The sequence below is a fragment of the Tiliqua scincoides genome, chromosome 7, assembly GCF_035046505.1.
Source record: "Tiliqua scincoides isolate rTilSci1 chromosome 7, rTilSci1.hap2, whole genome shotgun sequence".
In the NCBI taxonomy this organism is placed as follows: domain Eukaryota; kingdom Metazoa; phylum Chordata; class Lepidosauria; order Squamata; family Scincidae; genus Tiliqua; species Tiliqua scincoides.
This window is the reverse complement of record NC_089827.1, coordinates 12,256,123-12,274,353: the sequence shown is the minus strand read 5'-3', so window position 1 is coordinate 12,274,353 and position 18,231 is coordinate 12,256,123. Positions and strand designations below refer to the sequence as shown.

General features: G+C 45.2%; 1 protein-coding gene across 1 annotated transcript in view; it reads right to left on the bottom strand.

Moving 5' to 3' along the window:
• The window catches only part of CTTNBP2 (cortactin binding protein 2), a 129,142-nt gene that overhangs the window by 67,829 nt on the left and 43,082 nt on the right, over positions 1–18,231 (bottom strand). Inside the window, exons 3-4 of the mRNA XM_066634120.1 lie at positions 13,391–13,615; positions 1,084–2,707 (exon numbers count right to left, since the gene is read on the bottom strand). Of these exons, the coding sequence (XP_066490217.1) occupies positions 1,084–2,707; positions 13,391–13,615 (1,849 nt within the window). The remainder of the gene's footprint in view (positions 1–1,083; positions 2,708–13,390; positions 13,616–18,231) is intronic.

Below are 18,231 nucleotides of genomic sequence, written 5' to 3'. Positions count from 1 at the left end.
AACTTTTCAAAATTTATGCTGGTTTTATATGAACTTGGGGGTGCTGGTTCCCAAAATGGCATCGGTTTTGCCCTATCACATCTAGTTTCAGAGAAATGGCATAGCCTCATTAGTGAATGGTTCAAGCAGCTCCCTCATGAGGAAGCCACAGCGTAGGCTTCTTCACGAGCAAGTGGCTTGAACCGTTCACTAACGAGGCTATGCCGTATTTCCGAAACAAGATGTGATAGGGCAAAACGGATGCCATTTTTTGAATCAGTGCTCCAAAAATACTCAGAAATAGGTCTAACAGTTAAGACAGCAAAATGTGTGTTCGCCTGTGAATCTGTGGCATGGTTTGTTTCTGCTTAGGAGATTAAAAAAAATACAGGGAATAAAGCAGTGCAGGTGGGGGGATTTGAGCAGACTGGGAAGGAAATAAATTTATACAGCGTCTTCACCAGCCCTCTGCTCTACCTGCTTTTATGAGACAGCCCTCAAAGACAAGAATCACAGAACCAAATAAAATACAGTAGTTTCTGCTCAAAGATCAGTGGCGTAGCTATAGGGGGTGTAAAGCACTAAGTTTTGCAGGGAAGCCTTATCGCAGCATGCAAGTGGCCCCTCCCCCTTGGAGCCATTCTAGGCAAATGACTTTGTTTTGCTCCCATTGCCTGGAACAGCTCCAAAGGGGAGGGTGAGAGGCTGCTTGCATGCTGCGACCAGACTCCATGCAAAACTTAGGGCTTTGCACCCCCTCTCTCTATGCCACTGTCAAGGATTCAGTCTAATTTTAGAGTATCTACGTCGCAAGGAAATACTAACACGACAAATTCTTCCTTGAAGAAGAGGAAAAAAATATAGCTTATGGAGATTTGAAAATCCAAAATATATGAAAGAGAATGAATTTCCCATACCCCTGAAACTTAGAAAGAATGCACATGGAAATTCCAACTTTGTAAAAAGAAAAAAGAAAAGAAAAGGGAAGAAAAAAAGGGTTTTAGGGAAGAAAAAAAGTTATGAAAATAAGAACACATGGCAAAGTAGATACAGAAACAATTCTTACAGGGACAGAGTTTAGGAGTATATCAACAATCCCGTTACCTGATGCTGTTACCAGTAGGCTGTCTGACTCACATGGTCTACAGGATGAAGCGCTAATAGGGTTTATGGAGGAGCTACAGGCAATGGTTGTGGGGATGACAAAGGAACTTTCTGAACATGCAGGTTGTTTCAGTCCAGGGGGTTGGGAAGGCCAGGCACCCACCTGAGACGTGGCCACGGCTGGTATGGCACAGCCTGCAGATGCCACTGATATATCTATAGTTGGTTTTGGTGGCAGCTGAGGTGAGGACTTAGAAATAACTTCCTCATTAATTACCCTGATTCCTTGAGATGAACTCGAAGGAGGTGAAACTAGGGTTTTGCTGTCAGTTTTGGCACCTACGTTAGGGGAGCGACCGCTATCCATAATTACTTTAAGCTGTGGGTACGGTGGAGAAGGAGTTTGCGAAAGGCCTGGCTTTTTAGGAGGGATGGGTGGAGGATTTCCTCTGTCAATCCGCGATACGCTGGGAGCCTTTAAACTCATTCTACCAACAGGGGGAGGGTAGGTGCCAGCGTCTATCGAGTGCGACATTCCTGGCCGTCCAGGAGCAGCGCCCTGAGGACTGGTAAATCTCGAGAGGACCTGGGTGACGGTATTCCGAGCTAGCTGCTTGGCAACCAGGTTGTCTCGATTCGTGGGCGACACGTCTCTGGATGGAGGGCTTTGGGTAGTGTTTCCGTTGGGGTCTTGATCGTTTGCATTGCCTTGAAATCTAAACCTGGCTGCCTGGACACGCGGATTCAGACCTTGGTGTCCGGTAGCGCTGGCGGACGGCGAGTGCATAGATGACGCCTGCAAGTAAGGCGCCGGGCTGGAGGCCGTGTTGTTTGGGAAAGGGGAAGGCATGCTTGTTAAGTCTGGTGACGTACTTGGTCCGTTCTCCTCGATTCGGCTTTGACCTTGAGTCAGAAGGGGAGTAGAAGGGGAGAGGAGCAGGTCACTACAGGACGAATGCCTGTCCATGACTGGCTTCACAAATGCTGCACTGGAACCTACATTCATCTTGGTATGACCAGAGAGCAAAGGATTGGCAGCTGAAGGCTTTACAGGTACAGTTAAAGGCAACCTCCTAACAGTTTCAGGACCACCATCTATCAACACCACATCTGTCTGGCAAGCCAGTGTTCTGAAGGCTGGTCCCTCTGTTCCAACAGAGACAGAAACAGAACCTCTCTCTTTACTCCTGCGTGGGAGGGAGACATGCGACTTACTCTCGTTCTCCTTCTTCAGCTGCTCAATCATTTTTCTCATCCGTTCCCTCTCTTCTTTGAGGTCACTGGTGTGTGCTTCTTCCCGGTTCAGCCTGGCATGAAGCTGCTCTCTTTCCGTGTCAAATTCAGAAAGCTGTTTTTCCATTTGGGCTTCCATCTGTGTGCTGTGTCGTCTCTCCACGGCGAGAGATTCCTCCAGTTCGCTGGCTTTCTTCTTTTCCTCCTCAAACTTGGCCATGACGTCTTCCAACTTCTGGGCCTCCTCCACAATTCTGCTGGATAACTGTTTACATTCTTTCACCAGCATCAACACAACGTGTTTGTTCTTGCCACGCTCTTCTTCGAGACGAGTGCAGAGCTTCTTGTGTTCCATCTCAAGTGCTTGTAACTGTGATTTCTCCATTTCCAGCTACAAAGAAATGCAGAACAATATTCTCATTACCATAAGGATTGGGTTTTATTGGTCTCAATTAATAAATCGCTGGCATTTTATGCTATGAAATGGCCAAAAGTTGTGTTTGGGTGTATATCTGAAGACATTAATGGGACTGAAAAGGGACTGTTTCTGGATTACATCGTTGGCAGACTTGAATAAAAATATTTGCATGTCTTCCTTTTTAGAGCAGATTAGGTGAAATTAAACTGAAATGTAGTTTTGTGACTACCAAAAAATTCAAAGAGAGTTAAATGACAGGTGGAAAATTTCCAGAGACTATCACAACATTCCTTTTCATGTTACTAGACTCAACTATTTTGCTCTAGTCCAGTGGTTTCCAAACTTGGTAGCACTGAGAACTAATTTTTTAAATGACACTCCATCAGGAGTTTAGGTTTACCAGACTTTTAAGAAAGGAAATCTAGAAAGAGATAACATAAATAAAATAAGAAGCCAGATAAAATAGCCAGAAGCAAAATAAAAGCAAAATAAAATAGCCAGAAGAAAGACCCTGAAACATTTATCTCCTTATATTTACCCATGCTTAAACTACAGGAGCTGAGCCCTTTGCAGGGTGACTAGTGGCTACAACATGATTTCTGAATAGCCTCAGGGCTTGAGGCAATTAGTTATCTGATCTTTTTATCACCCTTTGGCAACCCACCAAAAATCAGGTTGCAACCCACCAGTGGGTCCTTACCCACAGTTTGGAAACCACTGCTTTAGTCAATATTAAAACAATGCTTTCTGTTTCTGTTTTTGTTTTTCTCTCAAATTAATCCAACAAGAACATAAGAACAGCCCCACTGGATCAGGCCATAGGCACATCTAGTCCAGCTTCCTGTATTTCACAGCAGCCCACCAAATGCCCCAGGGAGCACACCAGATAACAAGAGACCTCATCCTGGTGCCCTCCCTTGCATCTGGCATTCTGACATAGCCCATTTCTAAAACCAGGAGGTTGCACATACACATCATGGTTTGTAACCCGTAATGGATTTTTCCTCCAGAAACTTGTCCAATCCCAAATGTGTTTGTCAAGTAGCATCTCAAACATACATTTTCCACCTGTCAGCTCATACCTGAGGAAACCTGATACAATTGCCTTGGTGGGTATGAGGGATTGCCTGTAGGCTTCCAACTGGACCTGATTTGCATGAAGTTGTCAACTGGTGCTCCCCGTGGATGACATATAAGCGGCCACTCCAATGGCCCAATCCTATCCTCCTCCCCTGCTGGTAACTAGTATTGCACTAGCAGAGACTACTTTACAGCTATCATAAAGCAGCCTCCACCAATGAGCACAGTGGGACACCAGCAGGCAGGCCCCTTGCATCAGGAGGTTGATGGGCACCCACTAGAGCACAGCGCGTTGGAGGGAGGCGGAGTTGAACAGGCTGTGGGGTGGGAAGAATTGGAGAGAGGGTGGGCCGAACAGGATGGCGACAGGACAGGGGAGGAGGACTATCATGAATATGTAGTTTATGCCTAATAGCATGTAGGGCCTGAACCAAACTAACCAGTAACAGAGAAGTGGCTTGCAGTTCCTAGCTGCAAGGATCTGAGTAACAACAGCCAACGGAATTAACAATTCAATGGAAGGTGATAATGTAGCACCTACACAGACAGAAAGGCACAGATCAAAGAGGGAATGCAGCTGTGGACCTCCAGTGGGGAGGGAAGAGCTGAGAGGGCTAGCATCCAAACCCACTTCAGGAAGTTTCTGTCCCCAAGAGCTTCTGATTGGACAGTTTAAATGAGTACAGAGTCACCTCAGTCCTGTTAGCCTGAGAAGTATAAGAACAAATCCCAAGGGGTGTGTCGTTGTCTTTTTTGGTGGAAAAGGCTGTGGGTGCAACATCTGCAGGGGAGAGTCTGCTCCAACAGGGCCATGTGGTCTCATAGGTAACTTGGAGGAAAGATCTACAAAAGAACGCTGAACCAGGTGAGAGTTAGGGAATAATAGAGATAGCCAGTTAGCTTTGTTATTTTAATGCTGATATGTTTCCTAGAAGTTTTATGTCTCTAGCATTTGCTGCCTTTTGTAACTTCATGTAACCCTATGTATGTAATAAAGTAAAAATCCTTTTACTAAGTTGTTTCATTGTCTGTTGAGAACAAAGGTTCAGAATCCTGCCTAGCCGTTCAGCAAGCTACCAAATACTCATTGAGGACTAGTAACTTGAGGACTGAGTCTTTAATTAAAGAGAATGCTCAGTGCCTGCAAGGGATATAATTAAGCCTAGAGGGTCTCAGTGTCCCTGGACTGAGACACTGGCACATACAGGGTGGTGGCAGTACTACTGAACAGGGGTCCTTGAGGGCTCTAGGGTTCAAGAACCAAGAACTCTGAACTCCCAGAACCCTGCGAGTGTATGATGTGTACGACAAGGACGGATCAGGTCCAAGAGGGATGAGATTGGTGGCAGTGGTCACCTATTGGTCCCTAGCCTGCAAGGAGCAATGCAGTGATTGAGCAGGCACAGGTCCATGTTTGCCCATAGCAGCTACCAGGGCTTATCCCAGGGCAGGAGGACAAATGTTCCCTTACCCCAAGGAAATGTTCAGCAGCCAAAAATTCCCCATGGGATGCAAACGAAGCTGCATTGGCACCACTACATCCCTGCACAGGGATTTAGGTAGGATTGGACTGCAATTCTCCCAATCACAGAAGCCCCCCTTTTTAGCCAACGTCATAGCAAAAACTGTGGTAGTATTGACTCTCATAAATGGTAGCTTCATGAGTGTCTGGCAACAGATTCACGGACTGCTGAGGCAGCCAACTGAGTGTGTCACCTCACCTGTTCCCATTAATCAATTAGACAACTTCCTAATGGGCAACTTTGATAGCCAATCAATGAAAAATTTGGATCTCTGGAGTAAATTATTTACAAGCTACAATACATTATTGCCCTTGTGGGGATGGGACTAAAAATGACCTCCCAGTGCCAAATGACTTCCATCTTATCATGACATTTAGAAGTATTTATCAGGTGAAATTCAGGAATCAGATTGTGAGTTTCACAACTGGAGATGAGTAGAGTCACAATATAATGGCTAAGTTCTACATTAAGTGCTCCTAAATGTTGGGCTGCCTTTTCACACATGGGACTAATTTGTATAAAGCCAGAATGTCATGGATCTCAGATGTGCAACTTCTGCCTATTAAAGATACATTTTGAAACTCAATAGATTGCAAAATTGGTCACAGCTGTGATTCTCGGACTCGCATGACCCATTCATGTGGCTCACACACGCAGACAGAGCAGTGAATGAAATGAATGGTCAAGTTACCTTGAATCAGCTCTCAGTGTACGACACGTCATCAAGAAGTAAGAGAAACGAACAGTGCAAAACTATGCATGTTTACGCAGAAGTCTCACTGTATTCAATTTTGTTTACCCCTAGTTGAGCATGTACAGGATTGCAGCCTAACTAGACCACCCTGACACATGCCTCAAACAGGTTCTTAGGTCAACAATTTATCAAGTAGCAATGAACTTCTCTCTATTTAGCAAAAAATACCCTCACTAAGAACATAAGAAGGGCCCCACTGGATCAAGCCATAGGCCCATCTAGTCCAGCTTCCTGTATCTCACAGCGGCCCACCAAATGCCCCAGGGAGCACACCAGATAACAAGAGACCTCTTTCTGGTGCCCTCCCTTGCATTTGGCATTCTGACATAGCCCATTTCTAAAATCAGGAGATTGTACATGCACATCATGGCTTGTAACCCATTATGGATTTTTCCTCCAGAAACTTGTCCAATCCCCTTTTAAAGGCGTCCAGGCCAGACGCCATCACCACATCCTGTGGCAAGGAGTTGCACAGACCAACCACATGCTGAGTAAAGAAATATTTTCTTTGCCTGTTCTAACTCTCCCAACACTCAATTTTAGTGGATGTCCCCTGGTTCTGGTGTTACGTGAGAGTGTAAAGAGCATCTCTCTATCCACTCTGTCCATCCCCTGCATAATTTTGTATGTCTCAATCATGTCCACCCTCAGGCGTCTCTTTTCTAGGCTGAAGAGGCCCAAACGCCGTAGCCTTTCCTCATAAGGAAGGTGTCCCAGCCCCGTAATCATCTTAGTCGCTCTCTTTTGCACCTTTTCCATTTCCACTATGTCTTTTTTGAGATGTGGCAACCAGAACCGGACACAATACTCCAGATGTGGCCTTACCATCGATTTGTACAACGGCATTATAATATTAGCTGTTTTGTTCTCAATACCTTTTCTAATGATCCCAAGCATAGAACTGGCCTTCTTTACTGCCGCCGCACATTGGGTCGACTCTTTCATCGACCTGTCCACCACCACCCCAAGATCTCTCTCCTGATTTGTCACAGACAGCTCAGAACCCATCAGCCTATATGTGAAGTTTTGATTTTTTGCCCCAGTGTGCATGACCTTACACTTACTTACATTGAAGTGCATCTGCCATTTTGCTGCCCATTCTGCCAGTCTGGAGAGATGCTTCTGGAGCTCCTCACAATCACTTCTGGTCTTCACCACTCAGAAAAGTTTGGTGTCGTCTGCAAACTTTGCCACTTCACTGTGCAACCATGTCTCCAGGTCATTTATGAAGAGATTGAAAAGCACCGGTCCCAGGACAGATCCTTGGGGCACACCGCTTTTCACTTCTCTCCATTGTGAAAATTGCCCATTGACACCCACTCTCTGTTTCCTGACCTTCAACCAGTTCTCAATCCACGAGAGGACCTGTCCTCTAATTCCCTGACTGTGGAGTTTTTTTAGTAGCCTTTGGTGAGGGACCGTGTCGAATGCCTTCTGAAAGTCCAGGTATATAATGTCCACGGGTTCTCCCGCATCCACATGCCTGTTGACCTTTTCAAAGAATTATATAAGGTTCATGAGGCAAGACTTACCCTTACAGCTGATTCTCCCTCAGCAAGGCCTGTTCATCTATGTGTTTTGAGATCCTATCTTTGATGAGGCATTCCATCATCTTACGCGGTATAGATGTTAGGCTGACCGGCCTATAGTTTCCCGAGTCCCCCCTCTTTCCCTTTTTAAAGATCAGTGTGACATTTGCTATCCCCTAATCTCCTGGCACTGTGGCCGTTTTGAGGGACAAGTTGCATATCTTGCTGATCAAGAGATCAGCAGCTTCATTCTTCAATTTGCATTTATTGAACACCTTTGTGTACCAAATGCAGAGTCTGGTGTATGTCTGTGCAGAACGCATTGCAAAAAGGTGTCCTGCACAGACGTACAACTGGAGAGCCTTTGGCTCAATAAGATGGTGATGGGATCTTTCTGACTGCTCTCAGTATATTGAAACTGGATAAGCATCTATGGTTTGCCAGCGACTTTGACAGTGCGATCTAAACTCTGGTGTCAGCTGAAGGTGTCACAAATGGATCATACCGCACCTTTGTAATGCCTGGAGTAGGTTGTGCCAGCAGGAAAGCCTGCACTGCCCCGAGGGCACTGCATTTAAAGCCCTTGGCCACTGGCACGGATAGGTAAGGTGCCGAGAGGTGCAGGGGTGTAGGGATGGTGGTGGGGAGGTGGCGTTTCTGGGCAGGGAGGGTGGAATGGGCCCAGAAGAGGCCTTCTCCACCATATTCTAGCTCCCCGCCCCAGGAGACACCAGGCTTCCCAGATTTGTGCCAGCCATATAGCTGGTGCAGATCTGAGAAGGCCCATAGGGCAGGCTGAGGCGTTACTTGGGGTAAGGGGAAAAATATCCCCTTACTCCAAGGATACCTCCAGCTGCCTCCTAATCTGCGCTGGATATAGCGCAGGCGGTTAAATCACTAGGGTTTGCGCCACCCAGTGCGGGAGGCCAGCACGTCACCCCAATGAGGGACATCCTCCCATGTAGTGGGTGGGGCAATGCCCTGGGAGGTGGGTGTGGTGATGCACCATTGCCCCACCCCCGCTGGTATTTGGCTATAACTTTTGATAGAGATATTTCAGTGCTGTTTCTTTCACTGCGCTCTGCATGAAATTGTGCGACAAATGATATATAAAATGATGGTATTATTCAAAAATACCAGGATTTAAAAAATTTTGGCCAGTAGTGGTGTATAGCCTGGTTACAGCAGTGTAGGTTAGGAATGGGCTGTGATCTCAGATTATCTGATCAGCAAAAACAGTCTGCTTGCAACTCAGAAAGAAGTAGGAGACAAGGCTTTCTCTATTTCTAAATTTGGATTCTCTACCACTTGGAAGGAGGAAAGCAGCAGAAAACTTCTTTCCCTATCCAGTGCTTAAGCTGACATGGAAAGATATATGAATAAAATGCTTTTAGTTGGGTAGTTGCAATTATTAGAGTCAGAGAGGAATTTATGTTGCACTAGATGCTAAAATCATACTAATTTCAGAGTTGTAAGAAGATACTGTACAGTGAATATATTTCATGTGTGCTATAATCTGGGGGACCAGATGGTCCAGAGGATTGGTAATGGGATATGGAGTATTTCATCTCTAGGTCAGTGGTTCAAATTTGGCTTTGGTTGCTAGCGAAATGAAAGTCATTACAGCTGGTGATTCCTGAGTGGTCCTCGTTTCACCAATGATATTACTTCTCCTCCTTCCATCCCAGAGGAAAGCTGATAGCCTGTTGGACAGTTCCTCCAAGGGATTTTTAAAAATTTGCGTATGTCCCCTCTTGACTCGCTTTTAATAAGATGGTTTCTACTCTGTATCATGGGAAGCTTTAAACAAAGCTTTAAACAACATTGCTGCACTCTCTCCTCACTATGAATTTAAAGAAAAACAACAACAACGCTTTGCTCTTAGCAAAAATAAAACAGGTATCACAGTGAGGAGGAAGCAGAGAGAGAGAACTGCATGTTTAAAAGCTAATTTTACAGACCAGCATTTCTCAAACTGTGGGTCGGACCCACTTGGTGGGTCATGACCCAATTTCTGATGGGTCCCACAGAGCCTCCAGTGAAAACAATAATGGTGATGGAAAGCTCAGATAACTAATCCCCAGCCCTATTAGGACTGAGCCATAAATCTCACTATGTCGTTATTGTCTGTTTCATTCTGATGGAGAGAAATGGGAGCAGGAAGGTTTGGCAGAATGATTATCAGTAAAGGAGAGTTAAGAAAATTAATGCCCTAATCCTATTCCCTGCCACTTGCACCGATGCAACCATACCATGGAGGTGCCATAGTAGGGGACTGATCAGAAGGCCTCCTCGAAGCTAAGGGTTAGCCCCCTGTTGCCCTTTCGGTCTACTCAGATCTATACCAGTTTTCTGGCTGGTGTAAGTCTGAGTAAACCGAAGAAAGCATGGCAAGGCCAGGCAGAAGGCATAGGATATTGGTGATGTGTTTGTCATTGATAAGAGCCCCCTGCCAGTAGTGGAGCCAGAACATAAGAACATAAGAATAGCCCCACTGGATCAGGCCATAGGCCCATCTAGTCCAGCTTCCTGTATCTCACAGCGGCCCACCAAATGCCCCAGGGAGCACACCAGATAACAAGAGACCTGCAAGGCCTCCTGGGAATTGTAGTTTAAGAACATCAGAACAGCACCACTGGATCAGGCCATAGGCCCATCTAGTCCAGCTTCCTGTATCTCACAGCAGCCCACCAAATGCCCCAGGGAGCACACCTGATAACAAGAGACCTCATCCTGGTGCCCTCCCTTGAAGGCACCAGAGCGGGGGGTGAAGCTGTAAGTGTTGCACAGCTCTGATACTTACTGTGTAACCTGCCCCTCCCTTTGCTCTTGAGGCCATTCTGAGGAGCGAAAGCAACACGGAAGCATCTCCTCCATGTTATTTTCATCCCCGGACAGGCTTCGAGATCAAGGGGAAGGGGCAGCTTTCACAGCAAGTTTTGGAGCTGTGCAGCACTTACAGCTCTGCCCCCTCAGTTTCCGCTTCTGCCCCCTGCTTGCCAGTGACAGTCAAGGCAGCTTACACAAAATAACAATTCATATTACAATAAACTTAATTGCTAAAATCAAACAAACCAGAAATATAAATGGTAAAGCATTCCCAGTGTTAGAAGTGTCCTCAAACCTCAAAGCAACCAGTCTTTTAAATATTAATCATGTACAATGCAAGGTGATGGAAAAAAGACAGGTTGGCCCTTTTCCCAGAATGGATAGAAAGTCCTATTTCCACTTTGCACATACTAATCCACTTAAATGTATAAATACGGCACACCGTAATACCTTTCTTATTAATCAAATTGACAAAATAATGATTGGTAAGGGAATGGGAGGAGATAAGAATGGGATGGGTTGCTTTTATATTGTTATTTTGTTTTTTACAGAATGCAGTTAAGTACAGAAGGGAAAAGGCTAATAAAACTACTTCACAGTCATTTAGTGATTTCTGAGTGTGCAAAGCATGTCACATATATTACCAGCACAATCCTATGCAGGTCTACTCAGTAGTAAGTTCCACTGTGTTCAAGAAGCTTACTCCCAGGAAGGGGTGAATAAAATTGTAGCCAACAGCCCAATCCTATCTGGAGCTGGCCCAGAGCGTGCAACAAAGTCAACCCAGCATGGGTTGCATGCTATGGGCTGGCCAGGGACCAGGCAGCCTGGGAGAGATGAGTAATTGCATGCATTCTGGGGTGCGTCTGGGCAAAGAGAAGGGCCGCAGTGCAACCCAGAAGTGGCTGCATGGAGCTCAGAAGACTGCCTAAAGCCCTCAAAATGCAGCAGGTTCACTGTGCAATGGTAGGGAAAATTATTCAGGGCCTTTTTCTTTACTCTCTACACATTTTTAAAGTGGTGTTCCCCAGTATCCTTGGGGGAGGGGTTGGGAACAGAACACCAGCGGATATGGGGGAGGGATGCTGGTATGAAGTTAGTTCCTGCAAAATTGCTAGAGGTCATGGCTTAGAATTAACAGCAGTGCTCCCAACTTATGAACAAAACCTGACAAAAACTGTCCACTGATCTGCTGATCCAAATGAACTCACTGATCAGAGGATTTTTTTTTTTTTTTTAGAAGTTAAGCATGTCCTCTGAGCAGTGCTGAAATACTCCTGTCTCCAAGAATATGGATCACTTTGCAAACGGCGTTCATCTTAAATTTTTTGGCAAAATGTATGTAAATAAAATCCAAAGAAAGCCTGGTTTCAGGTGCCATGCAACTGATCCAATTACAATTTGTTGTCAAACATCAGCAGCTATATCGGACACATGGTGCTATTGTTAGTTCTTAGCTTGCAGTAAAGGTATGCTCTCCGTCAGGTTCAGAAAGCAGCAACTTTGGTTTCCATCTCTGTTGAAATACTGTTCCAGGGTTGAAAGGTTTTAATTCTACAGGGCAATATTTTGCGCCCTAAGATTGTATCATGGAGAGAGACTGAGACCAGGCCTAAGGTTTATGTATTTGGCTTACATGTGAATAAATGAAGGGGAAGCCCTGCGTCTGTCTGAATGTAGGATCTCTCTGTTCATGCATTCATTTTCCCCTGTAGGACAAGGGAGGGGAAGCCCAATCCGATCCTAGGCTGGAACAGGCAGGCCAACTGGCCTGCACTATATCCAGCACAGGGTAGGAGGTGTATCCAATGCAACTCGGAGTAAGGGGATTTATTTCCCCTTACTCCATGTTGCAAGGCAGCCACCTCAATGGGGCTATTTGGATCTGTGCCAGTTAAATTGCTGGCGCAGATCTCAGCAGCCCAGTGTAACACCAGACTGCTTGGGAGGGGGGTTAGGATCCGGCCTAAGTTTATGGAAACTGGTCCCACCGCCCTCCTGGGCTCGTCCTGCCCACCAGCCCACCCTTCCCTGCCCCCAAATGCCCCCATTTCATCCTCCCGCTACCCTTCCCAGCCCCCCCACACTGGCATCCCCAAGCCGACACATAATCAGTCGTCACCAGCTGGGATCTGGAACAGGAAGGCCAGGGCATGTCCTCGCACCGGCCTCCCCATCTCCCATGTCATCACAGATGTGCCTTACAGTATGTTTACAACACTTCCAGGCTGTTGCAAGGGACTTGCGCTGGCCAGCAAGTGCTTTGGATTGTGCTCTGAGAGAAGTAAGAATCGAACATGAATCTGGAGGCCTGCTCCTGATCTTTTTCCCCTCTCTGGAAAACCCCTGGGTAAAAGTACAGTATCACTCTAAGAGGGCTTGAGAGATTTTACTTCCTTCTGTAAAACAGGAACACAGGCATTCAGGGCAGTAATTTCATATGCTCTAGGGTTCTGGCCTTGAATTAAAGAGTCATACAGACAGAAAGATTAAAGAAAAGATTCCTTTTAAAGAGGAATCTGTTGCCATTAAGCGGCTAGTCAGGAGTTCCCAAAGTGTGCGTCACACAACAGGGCACACTCACAGGGGCAACGCGGGATGTCCCCAGTCGCCCCTTGTACCTGTTTCCCCCAGGTGCCACCAATTTGGATCTCACAAAATCTCATGAGTTTTGGGTGGCACCACCCTGGATTTTGCAAGATCCAAGATTGCAGCCCGGACGAAGAGGCTGCGGGCATTGTGACCCAGATGAGTTTGGAACCACTGAGCTAGACTATAAACCAACAAACAGAAATGTTGCAAGAATGATAAAATAAAGTTAATATGAACACTCTGGGGCAACATAAAAATGTGAAAGATGATTTCCATACAAGCTGATAAAATGGAAGAAAATACATTATTTTGAAGATGGAGCGACTGAATAGAAAGAAAGGTGTGGTACCTTCTTTTGTCTGTTTTCTGCAGCAACCAGCTGAGCAGCCATTCTTTCTTGCATCTTCCTGCAGTGAGCCATCACAGCTTCCAAAATAGAGAGTGGGTTGGTGCAGATAGACCTTTTGTCCTTCTCAGCAGCACCTGCCTCATAGTCTCTTTGCAGAGCCAGAAATGGGTCGCTCAAGTTAAATCTCCCATACCGTTCCTGAATAAAAACCTCCTTCCTTCGTGCCTAAAAGTATTAAACACAGAAATGGAAAGACAGCAAGCAATTAATAGAGAGTTAAGCGGAATGCAAACACACAACAACTTTGCATCTAAACTGGGAGCTGTGGAAACCAGCCAGGGGAGCTGCGGGAATCTTCACGAAAAACCCGCCGCCCGATAAAATATATAGGATTGTGGCCCCAGTGGGGAGCTGCAGCCAGTGACCCAATAGGTCAAGGGAGCTGCTTGTCAAAAAATTTTGGGAACCACTGATCTAAAAAATCACGAATGTAGATTGTTACATTTGTGTGTGTGTGTGTGTGTGTGTGTGTGTGTGTGTGTGTGTGTGTGTGTGTGCAAGGAATATTCCATATATGCCTGAAATAATCTTTGTACATACACACACATGTCTATGCATGTCTACTCAGAAGTATGTCCAATTGATTTCAGTGGAATGGACTACCAGGAAAATGCCTGGACTTATGAATATGAGTGGACTTGTATAGGATTGCACTTTTGGACTTCTTTCCTTGTTATCAATACTTACTATAAATATTATACTATATTGTGAGCACATAATCAATCCTTCCATTATCAGAAAAATAGAAAAAGAATGTTATACAGTCATAAGAAATCACAAAATGTGATATTAAGAATTCAAATTTAAACTGGAAGCATGCTGGAAATATAATTTTTTTTCTTTTTTACAAATTATATTCTCTAATTATGTGATTATGTTTATGACACATGATTACAAATGGAATTATCCCAAAATAAAGATTGCTTGTTAACCTTAATCATGTCATGATTCATAAACATTGTCTTTGCTGTATTATGGAATCATATTTGTATAATATAGTTCTACCAAACAGACAGGAACCTTTGAAGTAGGCCTTCTTGAGAAAGGAAAAGGATAGACATAATATCAATCTAGAACGGCCCATCAACCACAGTATGTGTCTGGCTTTCTCTAGGTTTCACAATTTAAATGAAGATGTACATATCAGTAAACTGAACTGCATCGGTTTTGTCCCTCCCTTCATGTTTCAGGTAGACTCCTGCCTTAAAAGAAAATGAAAACATCATATATACAGTGACCTAATTTTACATCCACACAGCCCTCAGTATCAATGGGGGGATCTAGGAGCCTCCGTGGACACCGAAATCTGTGGCCTCCCCACATCTCAGAAAACCTCCCAGACACAACCAGAAGCCACTTCCTGTCGTAATGGGAGGTCCTCCGAGGCACTCCAGCTATGGTCTTGGCATGCGAGGATGCTCACATCCACAGATAAGGAGGGCCCGCTGTATTTCATGACAACAACAATTCATGTTTCTTAGAGTTTGATCCTGGATGGTGAGGTTGTATGGTTTCAGATTTGTTTCGCAATCTCATTTCTAACCTAAAAAATGTCAGTTGTCACTTCAAGTTTGTATGTCTCATTTTTCCCCTCTAACTTCTCACTTCTTAATAGAACTAAATGGCTAGTGTTCAAATGGCAGGGCTGGTTTCACCATGAAGCAGGGCGAAGAAGGTCACTCTAGGCTACTGACTGTGGGCCAATTATTAGGGAAACTACATCCTCCTGTCTGATGGATCTGGATGTTCTGGTCTGAAGTAGGAAGAATACGAAGCAATATCCATGATTTCCCTCTTCTTCTCTTATTAGAAAAGGGAGGGAGGGAGGAAAAAAGGAAGGATTGGAAGAAGGATGAAATGGGGGTGCGATTTAAATAGAAAACAAAAAAAAAAAGAAGTGTGCTGCTTCAGGCAGCAAAATGCCAAGGTCCAGCACTGCCCACATGGAAGAACAATCTGCAAGTAAAATACATTGGGTTGTGTTGTAAGTACTTTGTGTGGAAGAAAATTTCCACAAGAGAACGTCACATCCTCCCCATAGCAGCCCCTTTGGAATGTACAGAGCTTAGGAGTGGCTCATCAGAGAGCTGCATTCACAGTTCTGATGTGGGAGGGAAGAAAAGGTCTGGAGAAAATGGCAGTGAAACAGACTTTTAGACAGAGTTAGTTGTTGGTGTTCAGCTGCAGTGGGAGCGGGGGCATTTTAGTTTGTTGGAGCTGTGCAGACACCGGAGTAAAGAAGACTCACAGATCTCAAGAGACAGTAGCGTAGCCAGAGGGGGGGGCGGTGCAATAAGTATTGCAGGCGCTATAACATGCTGTGTAAGCGGCCCCTCCCAATTGCAGCTGGAGTCACCGGGGCAACGACCACGCGCAGGCGCTCGCCATTGATGGAGAATGGGACAGGCTGCTTACACAGCATGTTGTGGCACCTGCAGTACTTATCGCAAGGCCCCCCTCTAGCTACACTCAGAGACGCTGTCTCAGTCTGGCCTGTCACTGCATATAAGTGCAGGCTATCTAGGAGTGATTTTTGGTGATGAAAATCACATACAGGAAAACAGCCCATCTGGGTGAGGGTACAGTGAAGGGGAGACTGATGTCTTGCTAGCACCATACTCTCAAAGCGAGTAGAACATTCAATTAAAACTGATTGTTTCCGTGAAATAGGAAGTCCTCTCTGTAAGAAGCAAAAGTAAAAGCTCTGAAATTTCCTTGTTGGATTGATAGCTCTCTTAAGTTACTTCAACAATGAGAGTGCAGCCGCTTAAGCCCACAGTGTTTCTGTCCAGCAAGAAGCTGTGATACTGAAACACTGTGTTAAGTTCACATGACAGATATCAAGTAAACCATCTACCCCCCTTTCCAGGAAGATAAGAAACTCTGTTTTTAAGCTTTGTAAAGCTGGCTCCTTGTGTACTTGTGATGGAAGTGTTGTGTTCTTAGCATCTGAGTTTCACTGCCCTGAGTTAGAATAAAACCACCAATGCATATTTAATATAAACTATATATAAATATATTTAATATACTACACATGCCATTTTGTTAATACACTCACCTTACTCATTCAGTAAGATAAGCCAGTCACATCCCCTGACTGTCAGGAGAGGTTTGGAGGAAAGGAGGGGGCTTTTGAGGAGATAGGAAATTCCCTTACTTCCTTTTTTCACAAGGTACATATAATAAAACCAGTTGTAAGCAAGGTATTTTGTGCCATATTCATTCCTTTTGCAAATAACTACAGTGGATCAATTACCTATATGCAGTTATTCTCTAGGAAAAACAACCCTGGATCTCAACTTTCCTGGTGTAAGCAAAGCAGAATGCTCAGACTTATTTTGGTAATCTATTTTATTTTTATTTATTTTTCACATTTTTATACCACCCTTCCTCAAAGGCACTCAAGGTGGTGTACATGGTTCCTTCTTTCCTTTTGTCTTCACAACAACCCTGTGAAGTAGGTGACACTGACTGGCCCAAGGTCACCCAGGAAGCCTCATGGTTGAGCAAGGATTTGAACCTGGCTCTTCCAGGTCTAACTCCAACTCCCAAAACACTGCGACATTGTTATTATTAGGGTGATAATGTACCAGCCTAGAGAGGCAAGCTATCCCCAGAGATTTTATGCTCGCTCCAGACCTTCAACTAACAAATGTCTTCTTCTGCTCAAAGGAGGTTCCGAAAAATTAGAAAGTGACTTTCACCACCATGAAGATATTAGCTCACCTATCAGCTAAACAACAAATAAAAAAAACCTAATGAAGAATGACTCATTCTCAAAAATAGCAACATGATTTGAAAAGAGGGCAAATACTCTCATAAGTAGACAGCCTCACAAAAGGAGGACAAGAATGATGAGTACGTGTGAAATCCCAAGATATTTTCGGAAAGGCAAACGGCAGTTCTCATTTTTTTTTCCTTCTCAATAAGTGTCAGACAACAAAGTCCTGAAAGGCAAGTAGTTTGAATGGCAGGGCAAGTAGGGAAGGGAATCGCTCAGAAAGGGCAGGTTGTTCACCAGTAACTATAGTTCTTCAAGGGATCGTCAGTTGCACACTTCCCACGTGAATGTGGAAGCCAGAGGGCTTATGTGCCAGCCTCAAATTCATTGTTACTTCATGAAGCTGAATGCCAGAATCCCTTGTGGGACTGAGCATCTTTAGGGAGCTCTGACTCAGAGGACATGCCCAGGCCTCAGCTCCATGTATCCCATATCAGCCTGAAAATCAGACTCCTTTTCTGAGAAGCATGTTCACACCAAAAGGAGAAAACTATTTTCCTTTTTAAAAAACCAGTGAAAAGAGACAAACAGTATGACCAATCCTATCCTGGGTTCGCCCAGACTGTGCAGTGGCACCGGCACAGCATCTACCACATGCTGTGGGTCAGCAGGGAACCAGCTGCCAGGTTCCCAACAGGCCTACTAGATCTGCGCCACCTCTTTGGCTGGTATAAATCTGAGTGGTCCAACGGGATGTGTCAAGCCCAGACCAGGGACACAGGATATCGGCACTGCTGCTCCTGCTGTTATCTATCCCAGCCTGTCCTCTACATGTCCCTGGCCCAACCCCTGAGCCTCCCTACCCCTGAGCCTACGCTGAAATGTCCTGTCCTCTGACCTACCTGTTCCAGCAGGGGCTTGTTGAGTCACTGGTGCATGCCAGTGGCTTTTTATGCCAGCACCCCAGCCTGAATGCCATTGCAATGGCTATTGTGCCAGCAGTCTGGGCCTTGCACTAATGGGGCACAAGTTCTATCAGCACAAGGCCTGGATAGGCTCG